The sequence below is a fragment of the Pholcus phalangioides genome, unplaced genomic scaffold, assembly GCF_987345545.1.
Source record: "Pholcus phalangioides strain wild (caught in Gottingen) unplaced genomic scaffold, Ppha-v1.0 ptg000039l_1, whole genome shotgun sequence".
NCBI lineage: Eukaryota > Metazoa > Arthropoda > Arachnida > Araneae > Pholcidae > Pholcus > Pholcus phalangioides.
In genome coordinates, this window is record NW_028301625.1 from 8470900 (window position 1) to 8489033 (window position 18134).

The following is an 18134-nucleotide window of genomic DNA, read 5'->3' on the forward strand; positions in this document are numbered from 1 at the left end:
AATTTCCATCCAATTGAATCACTAACATGATAATAAAATCTCTTTTGTTAGTTTTGTAGAAAAACTAGTGTCTTCAGGGACACATTGTGGCTGAAGGTTCTTCCAACATGAATTGACATGTTCATGGCTTCCAAACTCTAGAAATGTATTTTATAGTGTGATTTTCAAATATTATGGCCCTGGCACCCTAACGTGCAATTAGATATTTTGGGGATAAAATTATGTTGAACAAAAATACCATGCAAAGCAATGCAAGCAAAATGGTTGGAACCAACCTTTCATCTTTGCATTTTCTTCTCTGGATGTGATATGTATGTGAAAATTATCCCAACTAGACTAGATTTTTAATCAAGTGGTCTGTGAACATTAGTAATGAAATAATCTGTCTTGTGAAGGATTTGACAGCTGAAAGATAAATCCAGGAAAGAAAATTCAACTGTCTTTGCAGGAAATTGAACCCTGTTCTTTCACTTACTGGATGAGTGGATGAGCATGCTAGACCACTATGCTACAAACAAAGGCAACATAGATCCTCTCTCCTTAGAGCTTGTGTGCGTGTAACAGGGCTGTGCATGGACAATGAGACCTAACTCAGGCCAAACCTCATTGGTGACATTGCCAGCAGGTGATGACTTATCGAAAAATGATGTCACTCTCTGCTATTAATACAAAGGTCTTAACAGCTGGCTGATACCAAGATAAACCATTGATAGAAAATGCAAGTGCTTCTGGGAATCTGGCTGTATATGTACAGTACTGTTCTGCAAACACAAGCTCTATGGAGAGAGGATTTGTTGCCTTTGTAGCGTAGTGATTTAACGCGCTCATCAGATAAGTGAGAGGAGCTAGATTCAATTTCCAGCAAAGGTCATTGAATTTTCTTTCCTAGATTTATCTTCGCATCAGTTAGCTGTCGAAACCTTTGTATTTACCTTTTAACGGTTTATGTTCCATAAATAGAACATAGTTTTTATTTACAAATATATCAGATAAAAATTTCTTCAGACATTTCCAGTTTTGACAGTTTTTTATCATATATAGAAGGCAATTCAAACTATTTTTCAGAAGAAGCTTGGAAACTTCAAATTAATATAAACTTTTTTGACAAAATTTTGAAATTTGACATTTTTGGACCTTTGTTTTGCATTTCAATTAAAGTACACTAAAATTTCAATTTTGAAGTAAATTGAAAATTATTTTGTGTGTCGTTACAACTAAATATATATCAATCAGTTTCTTTGTACTGCTACACGTGAACAGTACTTGCAGTTACTCGCATTCAAAAATGCATGTTCCATTTATGGAACATTGGTATTTCAAGAGAGTAGAATCCATGGCCAGTATCTGATGTGTGTTGGACTGCTTCGATGTTCTTGCTTGAACCGCCGTTTATTTATTGGAAGTCAGCATGTGCATAGCGGGCGAATTATGGGTAAGATTAGATTTCAGACCAAGGATTGAGCTGTTTGGGTTGAATTGTTTATATTAGGTGCATTTTTGTTTCTCGCACTCTTTTGAATGGTAGACTAGTTGGTCAAACTGAGATATATGTCAGTTATCCGCTGTTGAACCTGAGTCATAGGTGAAGAGAACATTTTGAAAAATGATTTGGTGGCAACAGCTTCAGCCGAATGCTTGATAAATTTTGTGATGATGAGAATAAAGTGTTAAAACCTCATGAAGAGCTCATTCTTCAAGATGATTCAAAGGAGATTATAAATCTGATTCAGTGTATACATTTTTCTGGGTTGTGGTACAGTTGTGTTAAATCAAACTATTACACTCAATGAACCATTGGTCTATGTAAAGGTATTCACATGCTTACAAAACTGAAATAGAAGTACCACAGCCTCAAACCTTGAAAAAATATAATGAAGGAATGGGTGGTGTTGGTGTAATAGACAAATATCTCAGAAGTTATAGACACAACTAAAAATCAATAAATGGTGGTAGAATTTGTTCAGCATGCTTTGAACATGCTGTTTATGGCATGTTGGATTATACATAATTAATTTTAAAAAATGGGTCAGGCAGTTAACATTTTTCAATTTAGAATTTCAAATAGAAGTTATAAATCTTCTACTAATCAAGGAGAATTTTAACATCCATCCAAAGCCCTGCTGTAGCTGGAATAGAAGTTGGATCACTTGATAGACATTCTATTGTTTACAATGCAAGAACAGTGTGTTGTGAGCCAAAAAACATCAAATTGTTGCAGCAAGTGAAAAATGATTTCATCAAGAGTGTTTCCACATTATCACGAACATCAGAAATAAATTGTGTACTATTAATAAATGTTTCTTTTTAGAATAAATAAAACCTGGGGCTGAGGCCATTTGACCCTCCCCTCCCAATAATTTTTTAAAAAACAATGCAATTCACCCTCCCTCTCCTGCATACCTGCTTGAGTTCTGTATATAGGGGCCACCCAGCAACTTTCAGCTTCCCCCAATGTTTTCTTCATGTTGACACCTCTGGTACATGTACATGTTGTGAATTGGTGACATGAAATAGAAAATTTCTTGTTACAATGATATTCCAAAAATATCATACAAGTATAACTTGAAAATTTTTTTCTTGAAATTTCAATTTGAATCTATAAATAGGCATGTAAAAGGACCCAGAATACCAAATTTCAAGACAAAAGGTAAAGCTGCTGCTAGTTTTGCGTTTGAACGGTTAACACCAGAGAGTTACATCATCTTTAGATAATCTATCAAGTTGCATGTTCCATAGCAAATCAACCAAAAAATTTAAAGTTAGTTTTGTGATCTACTGATACTCATACAGGCATTACATAATCATGGAAAATATCCTAATTTCTAGTGACTTGCTCTTTTTTTTTTTATGTAGCTGCATATCCTAGAAAATACCAGAGAAGTGGTTTTTTTTCTTTAATAGCTACTTTATTGTTGCTGTATAGGTGTGTTGGACATCTATTAAAATAGAATTTTCTACAAAATTGGAATAAAATTACTGCAATACATTAAATAAGAAATGATAAAATTGTATTGAAATTTTAATAATAGTACTATATTCATATTGCATTTGATGCTCATTATAACAACCCCCCATGTTATAGTGGCCATTCTAATACAACGACTGGTAGGATAGTTCTCAAATGTTTTCATATAGAGATCATCATGTAGGTTTTCCTTTCGATATAATGACCACCTGATATACCATTAGTTTTTCGTGGGACAAGTGTGGTCATTATAAAGAGCGTCAATTATACAAAAAAATTTTAATTATGGCATTCATGTTATTTAGTTTAATTATCTAAAAAATTTCCATGTTGCAGTTTTAAAATTTGGTAATGTTATTTCTATGGATACAATTGCAAAAACAAATCACATTAGGAATTCATATTATAATTACTATAACTAGAGAAAATTGATACCCATTATTTGATACACACTTTTAAGAATTAAGTATATGAATTCTGAATTTTTCAGACAGAAATGTGCAAACTTTCTTAGTTTTTCTTTAGTAAAAATTTTAAGTTCTATATCATGAATGTGTTTCAAAAATACTGTGTACTTTTTTTGTCTTTTTTCATATTTAGTGCTATTAAAATTATTGTTGTCACACTGTATTGCATATTGGCTTTAATTTACAAAATATTTTCTTTTCTAGAACCATCATCTGAATATGTGATTAGTCTAAGAGCATTCAATCAAGTTGGGGATGGACGACCAATTTATGAGACAGTTAAAACCTTAATTCAAACAAGTGATTTATATTTATACTTATTTATGGATTTTAATGTTTTCACAGCTTTCTCTGAACAATTATAAAAATTCTTTCCATGCATGTTGTAACTATATGTTAATATTATGTCAACTGCATATCAAGGCTGTAAATAAAAGGAATTGTAAGAACAAGTTCCTCTTCAAAATACAAGAAATACAGTGTCAGAAATTAAAGTTCCTCTACTTTGAGTCCTCTACTTTTTAGTTCCTCTATTTGGTCTCTAAGGCTTCAAATAGAAAGAAATTCTCTGAAACAAACAATTGCCAATAGATGTTGATGTATACTTGTGTTTGCTCAAGTTATTTAAATAGTGTTCACTGTGTGTGTGAGCTATACAGAAAAGGGAAGAAAATAATCCGAAAGTATTAGATGTTTACTGGTAGTTCATAATATCAACATTGACAACATTGCAAGAAAAAGAGCTGTTAGTGAAGCTGTTCTATCAAGACAATAGTATTGCAGCTATGGCTGTTTGAAAAATTTGACATCAAGAGAATTTAAGGCATGAACCAATGTCTGTTCGCATTATAAACAATACGATTGCCAAATTCAAAGTGACAAGAAAACTAGGAGCTCTAACAGGTATAGGTAGAAGACAAATGGAAAGGTCTTACATTGAAGATGGCAGAATCATTCTTTTTCAGTGTAGTGAACATACCATTTTTACATTATAAGCAAGTTATGCATCAGGTAGTGTGTGAGATCTGTACAAAATAAAAAATGTACTCAGTGATGCAGAAAACCGTGTAACATTCTCACTACAGTTCCCAACACAAACAATAGTTGATATCACTTGGGCATGGAATGTTCTATGGACTGACAAAGTCCCCTTCTATTTCTCCCCCCCCCCCATTTATCATATTTCTTTTCAAACGTGTCAACTATGTTAGAATTCATGACCCCTCAGAGGTAAGCTATTCAATTTATTAACAACCCTATTTGATAAAAACTTCCTGCGACACCACAACCTAGAACTCTCCCTTACCAATCGATACTGGTGTAACCTTGTTAAAGCAATAGATTGACAATGTATTAATAACTCATGTTCCATTTTATAAATAATGTTGAAAATTTTAAAAACTTCAATCATATTCCCCCAAATTTGCACTCTTCCAATGTAAACATTTTCAAAAAATCAAGTCTTTCTTCATAGCTTAAGCCCTGTGTGCCATCAAGAGCACATGTGGCTCTTTTCTGCACAACCTCGACCAAGCCAGATAGCTCTTGTAGTAGCTCAGTAGATATTCTCTGCATCCCATAGACCAAGTCAATGTCTCTCTGTAAGTATAGTCTCCAAAACCTGATGGCATATTCCAATCCAGGATTACATAATCCCCAGAAAAGTGGAAGGATGACTTCAGTAGAACACGAAGAGACCTTTTGAGAGTGAAACCGAGCATTCTATTCGATTTTTTGACCAATGCTGAGCAATGTTTAGAAAACCTAAGCCTCTAAACCTTTGTATGGACAGCAGAGAGTGACATCATCTTCAGATAAGTCGCCATCTAGTGGCAGTGTCATCAGTTGCTAGCTTTAGCCTGAGTTAGGTCGAACTGTCCATGTACAGTCCTGTTCAGTGCACATGAGCTCCAGGGAAAGATTGAGATATTTTTTGCCTTTGTAGTCTAGTGGTCTAGGGCAGTGGTTCTCAACCTTTTTCGAACCGCGGCCCGGTGAATCAAATTTCTATGAGTCTATGGCCCAATGTGGAATAGCTTACTCGTTCATAAGTTAATAATTAATAAACAACCAATTACCTTTTGATTGCAAGCTAATTATTTAATTAATTAATTAAACCCTTCTTTAATTGAATAATAAATTTAAACCCTTTTAATTAACTGATTAATGAATTGAATCCATTATTATCTTGTGGAGTGATGCAACATTGTTTTTTCGGTAATGTATTAATAACGTGCAGAAGTCAAAACATAAACGAAGCATTTCATCAGCAGCTGAAGTAAACATCCTCATTGCTTAGGTGCCAAAACCTGGGTACTGAGGCTGTTTGAGCATCCTAATATATTTTACGAGGTGACTGAGCCACCAATAATCAATATACAATGCAACACTCCACTCCCTCTCCTGTATAAGGGCTTGAGCCCGTATATACGGGACAAATGGCAACTTTCAGCCCCCTCAATTTTTTCATTTCGGCACCTCTACCTCATTAAAAAATTCAGTTGATCACAAATCAATCAAAACGTCTTAATATTCAATTCTATAGACTAATTTCACATAGTGTAAAAATACAAAGTTTTCATTCATAGTGGCCAATAGAATTTTTTTGTGCTGACATCGACTTATTTATTAGCACTTTTTTAATAACTTAATTAATGTAAAATATATTTTACAATCGAACTTTGTATTTAATCTTAGATAGAGAGAAGGTAATGATATAGAAAAAATTGTGTATATTGTAACTCACCATAAAAGTCCACTGAAGAGCAGAAAATTGTTCATTTTTGGGCGAAACACTTTTAGGTATATTCACGATAGATTCTTATGTTAAATTGTGTAACTTGATAAATTTCAAAGCTTTGATCGCGAATTTTCTACTCTAAAACGTAACCTTTTCTCTTTTTTTTTAAACAAAAATTTAGATTTGTAAACCTATCATTTGGACAAATGAAAAATATGACACTGGAAAAAAAAATCAAAACAGAAATTCTTGCAACGTAATTCACTGCATTTTTGTGAAGAAAACAGTATTCGAGTTATCACCAGTAGTTATGTGCACCTTGATGACCGATTCAAAACACACTATTTTCTGTGTGCAGCAAGTGCTTTGCTGATTAGTCGCTGACATTTGCCACGAATATGTAAAATACTTCGTTCGTTTCTGAGAACACATACTAAATCATTATAATAAGACTGCCAGAGGTTTTTACAACTGGCCATAAATAATGGGTCCAAAGTTCGAAGGTGGTTTTCTATTACTCGGAAATTCCTGATCACTCACAATTATTCCCCTTTGAAGTTATGCAGCTTGGCGAGTAGCACAGATGTTTTTCCAGTCTCTAAGGAACGTGGGATACCGAGTTTTCTCATGGCATTATTGTCTTCAGGACATTTTCTGTGGTGCTGACAATGGTAAACCATGAACACGCAAACAACAGGATTATCTGGTTGTCAACAGAGAGCCCTGAAGTAGTAGGATATTTTTGGGGAAAAGGGACAGAGAGTATGGAAAAACATTCCCCACCCCTGCTGTATTGTTTGGGTCTCATGAAGATGGATACTCAAAAATACGAAAAGAAAAAAAATACAATTAAAAATACTAGTTTCGAGGGGGAGGGGAGGACCAGAGACATGTTTTCCTTCCTTTGGACCTTGCAACAAAACGAAGGATTTTCAGTGTGATAAGGGGAATCCTCTAAATTCTTATAATTTACAATTGCAGCTGGAAGCCTTTTTTCTGGAACTCTAAGAGGGTTTTTAATTTTTCGCCTGGTGGGATTTTTAGACTGAAAAATTAAAATAATATGTACCAGAATAGTGAAATAAACCAATTAGTTATTCATGGAAATGCTTGAAAACTGAAAGGGTTATGAATATATTTTTGCGGCCCGCTACAATTAATGTCACAGCTCAGTGGTTGAGAAACACTGGTCTAGGGCACTCACCTGGAAAGTGAGAGGATGTGGATTCGATTCCCCGCAAGAGCAGTTGAATTTTCTCTCTTTTCTAAATACATCTTTTATCAGTCTACTATTATAAACCTTGTATGGACAGCATAGAGTGACATCATCCTCAGATATTAAGTATGTTAATGAATTAGTGATGTTTAATATAGTTTAACTTTTTTTCAAACTTTTTGTAATTTTACTATTGTTAATTAGAAAGTCAATATTTTTCATTTCAAATTCATTTATATTTGGCTATGCTATATATGACTATGCAGGCGAGTATGTAACTACATATTGGTAAGGGGTTGCAATAACTTTTCTTTGCCTATAGACACCAGGTACGTTTTTACTGTCCACTGGCCTTGAGGGATTCCCAGGGCAGACATTTCCTTATAGGGGCCCTTAAAAGGGAAAAAATTATGCAAAATAAGTGTACATTTTTTGTGCCTAGTTACAGCCCTGCTCTAAATATGTTCTCAATAAATTTTGTGTTAATTTTTTTTTTGTAATAACCATTTTTTGTTTTAAAAGCAATTTCCATGATTTTGTGTAAGGTTTAATATTGTGATAATAAAAATTCATAAGAACTTATTGAATGAAAGCTATAAAAAAATTCTGTTCTTTCTCAGTGTTTTTTTACTGAATATTATTTTCATTTAAAATATTTTAAATATTCACTTTTTGAATTTATTTATATTGTATAATTATTTGTCACAAAATTAAAATTTTTATTTCAGCCCCTGAACCTTTGACCCCCATGCTGCCTCCTGTGGGACTGAAAGCAATTGTTCTTTCATCTTCAACTGTTGTTGTTTATTGGACAGATACAACGCTTCCACGCAGTCAGATTGTTACCGATAATCGTTATTACACTGTACGCTACACTCCTTACACTCATTCTGGAATGAGAAAATATCGATATTATAATTCAACAGATCTTAACTGCATGATTGGTGATTTGAAAGCTGACACTCAGTATGAATTCAGTGTGAAAGTCACCAAGGGTCGTAGAGAAAGTACATGGAGTATGAGTGTAATCAACAAGACTCAAGAGACATCTCCATCTTCTCCTCCAAGAGACCTAACTGTGAGTGTTGTTGAAGATGACAGTACAGCTGTACTATTGCAGTGGCAACCTCCAAAGCAACCAAATGGTTTGTTAACTGGTAAGGCTAACTTCAATCGAGTTACATACAGATCATAAAGTTTTTATCAATAAGGAAATGAAAGAAAGTTTCCAAAGTAGTATCATTAAATCAGGTTAAATTGTAACAAAAAAGGCTCAAACAACCTCTCGTTCTTTTATAAAATCAAATTATGTGTGTGTTTTAATCATCATGTCTTTTCTTTCTTTTTCCATATCCAGTTTCAATGCTTATTTTAATCTTCAAATTATATCTATTTCATCTGTTGTTTAGAAATAAATTAATTCTATACCTCAATTTTTTTAATAGGGTTTGTGATTTTCTACACAATTGATAACACTCAAAAAGACCGTGACTGGATAGTTGAAAGTGTCCCTGGTGATAAATCTTCTGCAACCCTAAAAAATCTTCAACCAGATGCAACATATTTTTTTAAAATTCAAGCAAGAAATTCTAAAGGGTATGGCCCTTTATCAACTGAAGTTTCTTATAAAACTCCAATAGGTACGTTTTTTTTCAATCATAGGTTTTATGCTCTCACTTGTTACAGTTTTATACTATTTATTTATCCAATATTGCTTGGCCGAGGCCTATACAAGGGAAAGCAGTGGTGAAAATTGACAGAGACGGTTGAGGTTACATATAAAATCGGAAACTGTTGTACAATCAGAATGTTGTATGGGACGTTACAATAACACCAAAATACATATATGCCAGAATATGGGGTCTTAACCTGATTAGTATGAATGTGTAGATATGTACACATATCTTACTAAAGCACTGTTACTACACTTGGATGCGCTCATAACAAAGTCGGAGGAAGGCACAAAAATATTGGATTTTCACAATTCTTGTTATATTTATACCCACTAGAAAAAAACTGATTTACCAAAATCAAACATAATTTGCATGCAAGATAAGTTATATTATCAGTATGGCCATTTTCAAACAAACATGAATTAAAATTAATAATAAAATATTTAAAAATGAGGGAATAAAAATTTATATAAAATTCTCCCTAACTTAAAATTTGAGCTTTTTATGCTTTTCCTTTTTTTCCTGTGTTCTAATACAACATCAGAAAATGTGGGATCCAACAGTTTCTACGTTTTTTATAGATAATGAGCTCTGCAGAATAGCAAATTTCTTAATTATTAAATTTGAAATCCTCAATTTTGTTAGTCCTGTTTGAAACTGGTGTCTTGTGAGTACCTTTTCTCAAGTGATTTCTCAGATTACAAGTTTGTGCAGATTGCACAGTAAAACATTCTAAATATATATATATATATATATATATATATATATATATATATATATATACACACACACACACATACATACAAGCAGATTTTATATTGTTTTTGACATTGATTTGCAAAACCATGGGAAATGTTTAATTTCTGCATGCTAATTTTCCTCCTAATAGACGTTATAACCCAGATTTTTTGTGCTTTCTCTAATTATTTACACAGACAACTTTTAATTATAACAAAAAAACATTCTGGCAAGAGAATTTAATTCCTGCATCTGGCTCAGTAATAACCTTGAAATTTTTAATGATGACAGTAGCCTTTCAGAGTATACTAATAGAAAATCAAAGGTCAAAGAAATTAATTCTAGGGCTAAAAAATAATAATCAGTTACGTCGCAGAGAATGATCTATTTCTACTGAATGACTGTACATATTCTGATCTTCAAGGTGAATTCACATATTATGGTAACTAGTTTTGGTTTTCATATCATGTGATTTTTTAAACAATTTGCCTCTGTAAATTTCTTCATCTCCCCAGAACCTAGATCTGATCACTTTTCAATAAACTTAGTTTTTCTTTCATCTGGTTCTGACCTCCAAAATAATGTCTCAGAATGGTAGATGGAAGGTAAGATGGTCGGATGACATGGCAGAAACATTAAAATCAAACTTGGCTGAACTCATTTCATGTAATGATGTAGTGAGCCTCATTAATATCTCAATAAATGCTGAATGCAAAAATAGAATGATAAAAATCCAAAATCTTTTAAACCCAGAAATCCAAAACACACTGACTAGTTTGATCTAGAATGCAGACAGAAAAGATCTGAGGTCTAAAACCTTCTTCATAAGCTACACAAAAACTATAGCAGAACAGCAAAAGTACAGAGAAAGCTGAGGTCAATTGAAAAATTATGTGATCTGATTTAGACACTACAAATCACATTTTGATCCTGGTGCCGCTGATAGCATGCCCATCGATAGGAAGTTTTTGTTAGTGATTCTCAAGCCTCTAGATGCTAATTAGATGTTGTTATTACTATCAATGAGCTTGAGTCTGCAGTTAAAGGACTGAAATTGGATGAGGTCCCTGGAGCAGACCTGACTACTGATAAATGAATTTCTAAAACACCTAGGCAATCAAAGTAAAATTACCTTTAACTACCATCCGATATTGCTTTCTTCAGTTTTTAATTACTCACTACTATTCTATCAAAGAGACCAAATTCATGGATAGATATAAGAAACATCATGCCCCAAAAGCAAGGCAACTTTAGAGAAAAGTACTCATGTGTGGACCAGATTTTTGTCTTAACACATTAAAAAGCTTTGAACAGGAGGATGTTTTCAAAACCCCATTTGATAGTCTTGATCATGGCGCATACTTTGGAGGGTTATGTGCATATTACTAGAGCGTATATACTCTCTAGCGAAGGAAAATCTCTATCTCCTCTGTAGCTTAGTGGTCAGAGCACTCGTCCGGCAATCGAGGGACCCGGGTTCAACTCCCGGTAGAGGCAGAGATGAGTTTTTCCTTCCTTGAAAAAAAAAAATTAACATCTCAAATAATAAAAATATCTTCACAACATCCAGTCTTCCGTATATCTTGTATATATTTTTTACTTTTTTATTACTTTTTTAAAAATTTTATATTTTTCCCAGCCACTTTGTTAGGCAATTTACCGGTTGTGGCATTAGAGTTTGTATTTATATAAGTATATATATACAGTATATACTAAAATATTATTTAAATTTTTAAAAATTCTCAAAAATATTAAAATTAGTCAAATCAATCAAAAAGAAATTAATTTAGTTTCTAAAGGTCAACTGAAACTAATTTTTTAAAATTAAAATTTGAAGCACCTTTCTTAATTCTGCTCTCCCACTGACAAAAATCTGGCTACGCTACTGAATAGAAGTCCTTGAAGCCTAGATTCTAATGTGTGATTTAATACAAATACAAAGGACGCAACAGGCAAATTGCACAATGATGTGACTGAAAATAAGATGCCCATAAAAATATGTACATCAAATATAATCAAAAATACAGCAATCCAATATGAAGCATATATCATCACGAAATATCACGAAAGAAAAATCTAATATAATTAATGCGATATAATACACTGTCCATAAAAAAGATTGTGGCTGTCTTAACCCAAATATGGATAGTTTCTCGAATTATCCCACTATGTTTATCATACTTTTTTTTAAATGTGTCAATTGTGTTAGAATTCACGACCCCCGGAGGTAAGCTATTTCATTTATTGACAACCCTATTTGAGAAAAACTTCCTGCAACACCACAACCTAGAATTGTCCCTTACTATACAATACTGGTGTACCCTCGTCAAAACAGTTGATTGGCTGCTTATTAATAATTTATGGTCCATCCTGTCCCATTGAAAATTTTGAACACTTCGATTATATTCCTGTGACACCTGCGTTCCTCCAATGTAAGCATATTCCGGAAATCAAGTCTTTCTTCATAGCTCAATCCTTGTATGCCAACAAGAGCACATATAGCTATTGTAGCATCAAACTCATTCAGAACATATTGTGGCATTGAATCAGGTTTTGACTGCACATAGTTAATATCTGTTGATATTATATAATATTGTAGATGTATAAGTCACTTTATTTTGATCATAATTCATTCAAAGTTTTATTGTGATTGTGACCACACACACACATTCTGAAATATCTGAAAAAACTTTTTATTTCTTTTAGTTGGATTAGCAAACAACTTTATGTACATAGTCATAGCTGCAGTTTCCGGAGGCATCGTTGTGATAATTTTAATTATTGTTGTATCCATACTCTGCAGACGTCGTAATAATGCTTACCTTGCACCTGTACAAAAAAACAGGTATATAGATTGCATAATTTCTATAGCTTTTTTGGCATTATAAATTAATTAATTTCATTCATCAAAACAGAGGAATGATTGTTTCTTTGTTTTTCCTCCATCTGCTGTTCTGTGATCTCATATATGTATTTTTTAATAATGACAATTTTTTTGTATTTTCTTTTCATTGCCAGTACTTTCTAGACTTACAATTCTATTTAACCTCTGAAAATTTATATCTTTCTTGATTTTGTGGTTTTTTAAAGATAAATATTTTTAAATGTTTCTCCTCTAAAATATCTGTCATTTTTTATACAGTGCTATACAGTAGGGTGGAACGAAAGAGGGTGTTTTTAAACTTTTTTTGTAAATTGATGTTGCCTTAGTATTCAAAAGATGCCTTTCTAGGTTTTAAGAAGTTTATCTTGAGGTTCCTGACAGACCCTAAAGGTTGAGCAAAAAGACTTTTCTAAGTACGCATTATAAAAATCTTTTCAAACATAAACGAAGTTGATGATTTTTAAAAAGTATTTTTAAAAAAAGAAAAACATTTAATTTAAAAGTTATTCAGTACATGAGGCAAAACTGAATATATATATATATATATATATATATAAACCCAGAGAAATACAAGTTCCATATATAAGTTATAACTGACAAGCATATTTGCTTATTTGCAGCTGTCATGGCAGTTGAAAAGAGAATTTTTCAAGCTCTCAGAATATAGTGATTGATAGAGGGAGATGAAAATAAACCCCCCCTTTTTTTTCGGGGGTAGGGTGGGGACAAAACTATAACCATATTCCAAATTTTAAAAAAAACCATAGTTTGATGATATAAGTGTCAGGAGAATGATTCTATTGCTTCCTCTGTTATCACACTGTTATTACATTTCACTTTTTTGCAAAACAGTCCGCTTTTTTTTTTCAAATGATGGAAGAGTACTAATTGATTTTATTCTCGCTTGAATGAAGCCTTCACGACTCTCGGTTGTTGATACAGCAAGATATGCTTCAGTTACGAGTCGTATGCACCGTTCAACTGCTTGTGTGTGTGTGTGACAAGGAAAATTTTGTATAGATGGGAAAACAGGTTGAGATCATTTTTGTGGGTTCATTTCCTGATTTTTTATAATAGGTGGTTCAATCACTCGCACTTGATCCCATGCACATAGTTCCGAATAGTGCTTAGCAGAACAGTTTATTTTCAGAACATGGAATGTACGAATTTCTGCTTCTGATAATCCTTCATTTCTAATTTTCATATTGAAATTATTGGTCTATTATCATATTTGGCTTCTTTTTCGTTAATAACCCAACATCTTCCAGCACAGCATTCGCAATAATTGCAGCTGATCGATCAGACACACCAGTTCTATCACAAGCAAGAGGAACATTTGGTAATTTAGTTCTCATCTGAGAGGACGATGGTAGAACTTCAAAAGCAAATGAAGTACTTCCTTCGGCACTGATTGATGGACCAGCTTCAGTACTGGCAGATAGAAATTTTAACTTCAACGGTAAACTGTGTTTTGGCTCATATAGATCACTTTCCTCAGAATCTTTGGATATAGATGAGTATTCAGTGGTTGATAAACTAGTTTCCACCGTTTCTTCTTGAGATGACTTCAAACGGGATACCATTTTCATTTTCCTTTGTTCATTGTTTTTCAATTTCTTCGTTCTTAGGACATCTACTCAACCAATCGCCATCTTGCGTGTACTTCTTTGATCTTGCAAGAAATCTCGCTCTAAATTTGGGATCTTTCTCAACTTGTTACACTTAGTCTTCAAAATCACATTGACATGTTACATTGTCGAACAATTTCCGTGCTTCGCACTGAAAAGATTTCAAGTTCAACTTGAAAGTTTGAGAATCTTTCCTTGTTTTCATATTTTTCTGAAGATTCTTGTATTTACAGTAAAAGTCTGAAAATTTTTCATATCCGTTGGTGAGAAACCGTAGGAATTGAAGTAGTTTTCCAAATATTTTCTGTCTTTGGCACGATAATTTCAAGAATGTCTGCAATAGCTGGATCTTTTCTTGATTGTTGCGCCTTTATATTGCGTTGAGTCAGCAAATAACAAAGCTTAACATTGCCATAGGTGGGCGAGACCCGAGAATCCCACTCTTTGACCATTTGATCATTTTTTTTGTCACACCATGGTCATTTTCTGCACACGAGGGCTAATTAGACCGAGACCTACTATTTATTGCCGATTCAGAATAGCAGGCTTATTTTTTTATACTCATGAAGAGGCTGGTATGCTAACCCCTTAATGGGGGACTCCCTGCGGTAGCAATTTTTTGCTGCGGTCAAGTCGCCGTTTTTTGTTGTACCTCTGTGTCAGGAAAGTTTTCTGACAAGGACGAACCGGGTATCGAACTCGCGACACCTCTAAACATCCTTTGGTACTTTAGGTGAGCATCTTATCAACCGGGCTACCGCTCCCCAATCCCACTCTTTAAGGGATTTCCTAAAATGTCACAACAATAAAAGCTTCTGGTCATCATTTTGACTGCTATACACCCTCTCAGTTAAGGGGCAAGACTGCAAATGAATACTGAAAACAAGGGAATGACATCGAGGTCACTGAATGAATCACGTGTTCAGGGGAATAGGAAAGCCTCCTCCCCTTTGTCATGTTACAGAATTACACGCGTGCGTAAAACTTCAGGGGCGATGAGGAACCTCAAGAAGTTTGAATTTTGGGAAAAAAATTAGGAATGGCATTTCTTCATATAAAGGTATATTTTAAATTCTATCACAATGGCAATTACGAAAAAAAAAATTTTGTTCCACCCTATTATACAGGTCTTTTTATTCAAGATGGATGAATAAAAATTATTTTTAATCTCAAGCTTTTCAATAGATGGAATTGTAATAATGTTTTCTCATAGAAGTTTTTTTCATTAAATTTAAATTTAAGCATGTATTTTTTTTGAATAAAAATGCTAGACTGCACATTTTCTCCATTTAATAACTTTTTAATTACTTATGGTGCTTTTTTTAATTCGCAACATCCTAAAAAAACTGTATATATATATATATATTTATATATATGTCAAATGTTTTTAGGAATTAGCTCATTTTTTGTTTTGGTCACCTATTTATATTTTCAGTGAATGTTTCAAAGTTATAGAGTTCACAAATACAAAAATTTCTTCTTTGAGATGTTTATTTATTATTATGTTGGATCATTTTTTCTCTGAATTTATTACAAATGGTTAGCCTTAGGTAATTTATATTTTTTTGAACAAGATATTTGTTTTTTTTTTGCACTGAATAAATGAAACTATAACTATCTAGGGTTCTATCATAAATAGTTATTTATTGAACGTATCATGGTTATTTATTCAAAGATTTCCAGATCATTTTCGTCTAATAATTTTTCTGTTAATCAATTTCAGATATGGTGGGCCAAAAACAACTGGTAGAGAACTGAAACCACCTGATCTATGGATACATCATGACCAGATGGAGTTGAAAGAAAAAGGCAGACTTGTGGAAACACCGGGGATGACAAGAAGTCCTCATGAGGCAGATGTGATGGTAGATGTTACTGAAAAGAAGAAAGGGTCATACATTGGTAGCTATTGTTATTAAGTTCAAATTTGTAGTTTTTGTATGATCATGTATGCAATTCAACCCATGATTTTTATAAAATAAGAATAGTTTTTATGTAAATGGAAATGAACAGAATAGAAATAACTGAAATTAGTCTTTTCGAACAATGTTCTTACTTTCTATCCATAAATTCTCTATTTTTTAAGCAAGGACATCTCAATTTGATCCTCAGGCTTGTATCAAGTTTTTCAATCATTTCTGTGTATTAATCAATCAATTCCTTGCAGTGTCAATCATCTTAATTTCTGCAATAACTTGTGCAGTAATTTTTTCTCAAAAAATATATTATCTCACAATTTATGTATGCTTCAGATATTTTAGTTTGGGGTAGTGGGGAAGAGAGCAAATAGAGTAAGTTAAAATACAATATCATCTTATAGTATTTAAAAAAATCCAAACAAAGCATACAGTGTTTTAAACTGGCTTTATGCTTACTTATTCTTATTTGTTTCCTTTTTTTGTTTATTTATTTAATTTTACTTTTGGTTTTCACATCTTTTTTTGTATTTAATTTTTAAACCCTTTTTATGTTTTATTTCATTTTGTAATTGAAATGAAATTAGATGAAGCAGCATTAGAAGGACTGATTGAACAGAACCAATCCAGGGTGAACTCCTTTTTATTGCCTCCTGATTCTTTGTTACCTCTTCCCAGTAAGTACTGTGGGGTAAACCATCAATAAATCTTTAACAAGAATTCGAAAACCCTGTGCATTATGAGTTTCTCAAAATACTATGTAGGAAAGATACATATTTATCTCAATCCCATTTTTTATTTGAAACTTTTTGAATGAACATATCTAGTAATTAATCTATGTACTTTTGTGCAAAAATATATCTCTTTCTATCTCTATAGGTTATAATCTATGTTTATTTAAAAAATATATTTCTCAAAAATCTGAAAATAAAACTTTCTCTATATATACCAAGCACAAAAATATATTTCATGTAAATTAAATAATATTGTACAAATTGATTCATCTAGTCATTCATGCTATTTGTCAACAACCTATTCCACTTCATCACTGTCTGAAATCAGTCTTCTTGTACTTCTACATGGAGCTTATGCATGGTTATGCATGGGCCTGCACATTATGGAGACTCAGACTAGGCTCAGACCTTTGGCAGTCCCCTGATCAGACTTTTTACAGACCCCATGATAGTGAATCGTCCCAGGGCTGGAGCCCTGTCAGCCCCACCTTTATGAAGGCCATGAGTTTATGACAGTATTACTACTTCTTCTGTAATACAACTCTAGTATATCAAAATAAATACCTCAATCGGTCCTTTGTTTATGAACTTAATTTGTTCTTGGACAAAAAAACAGCATTAAATGCGGGTAAGGAAATTTTCTGCATTTAGAGATGTTTTCCCCCCACCTTTTCTCTGTTTTGCACATTTGAATATCTCAGTGAATATTGCACTTAGAAACATGGAATTTTTTTTTGTTGGCATCAGGAGAGACAGGGCAACAACTTTTTAGTTTGGTTTTAGGGCACACTGGAACTGTATAAAAAGTTAATTTTTTTATTTTAATGACTATACAACCCCTTGCAACATGAATGACATATCTGAGTACTACACATTATTTGAATATGTTTTCTAATTGGAGGTCTGCCTCTAAGATCAAGGGTTTGCCAATAAAATACCATATGCCCCATTACTTATGTACCCTGTATATAGATTTAATACCACATAATTTTTAATGAAGACAAAAGTAAATATTCATGCAAATTTTTTTTCCATAAGTGATATTAATTGTAGAGGTTGCAAATTTTATACTGAAACATTTTTTTTTTTAATTCACAAAAATATCTTTCCTTTCCGTAAATACTTAGAAAACTGTTTCACATATGATATCAGAAGTCCAAGCAAAAACCTAAG

General features: G+C 32.9%; 1 protein-coding gene across 4 annotated transcripts in view; it reads left to right on the top strand.

Annotated features, from left to right (window-relative positions):
• Positions 1–18134, top strand: part of LOC149065535 (neogenin-like) — a 258565-nt gene that overhangs the window by 226273 nt on the left and 14158 nt on the right. For 3 of the 4 annotated variants that reach the window (XM_089254107.1, XM_089254109.1, XM_089254108.1), the window contains exons 15-20: positions 3637–3732; positions 8117–8545; positions 8834–9028; positions 12506–12644; positions 16035–16213; positions 16815–16904. In XM_089254107.1, coding sequence (XP_089110233.1) covers positions 3637–3732; positions 8117–8545; positions 8834–9028; positions 12506–12644; positions 16035–16213; positions 16815–16904 — 1128 coding nt within the window. The remainder of the gene's footprint in view (positions 1–3636; positions 3733–8116; positions 8546–8833; positions 9029–12505; positions 12645–16034; positions 16214–16814; positions 16905–18134) is intronic. The other variant, XM_089254110.1, reaches the window with a different exon arrangement.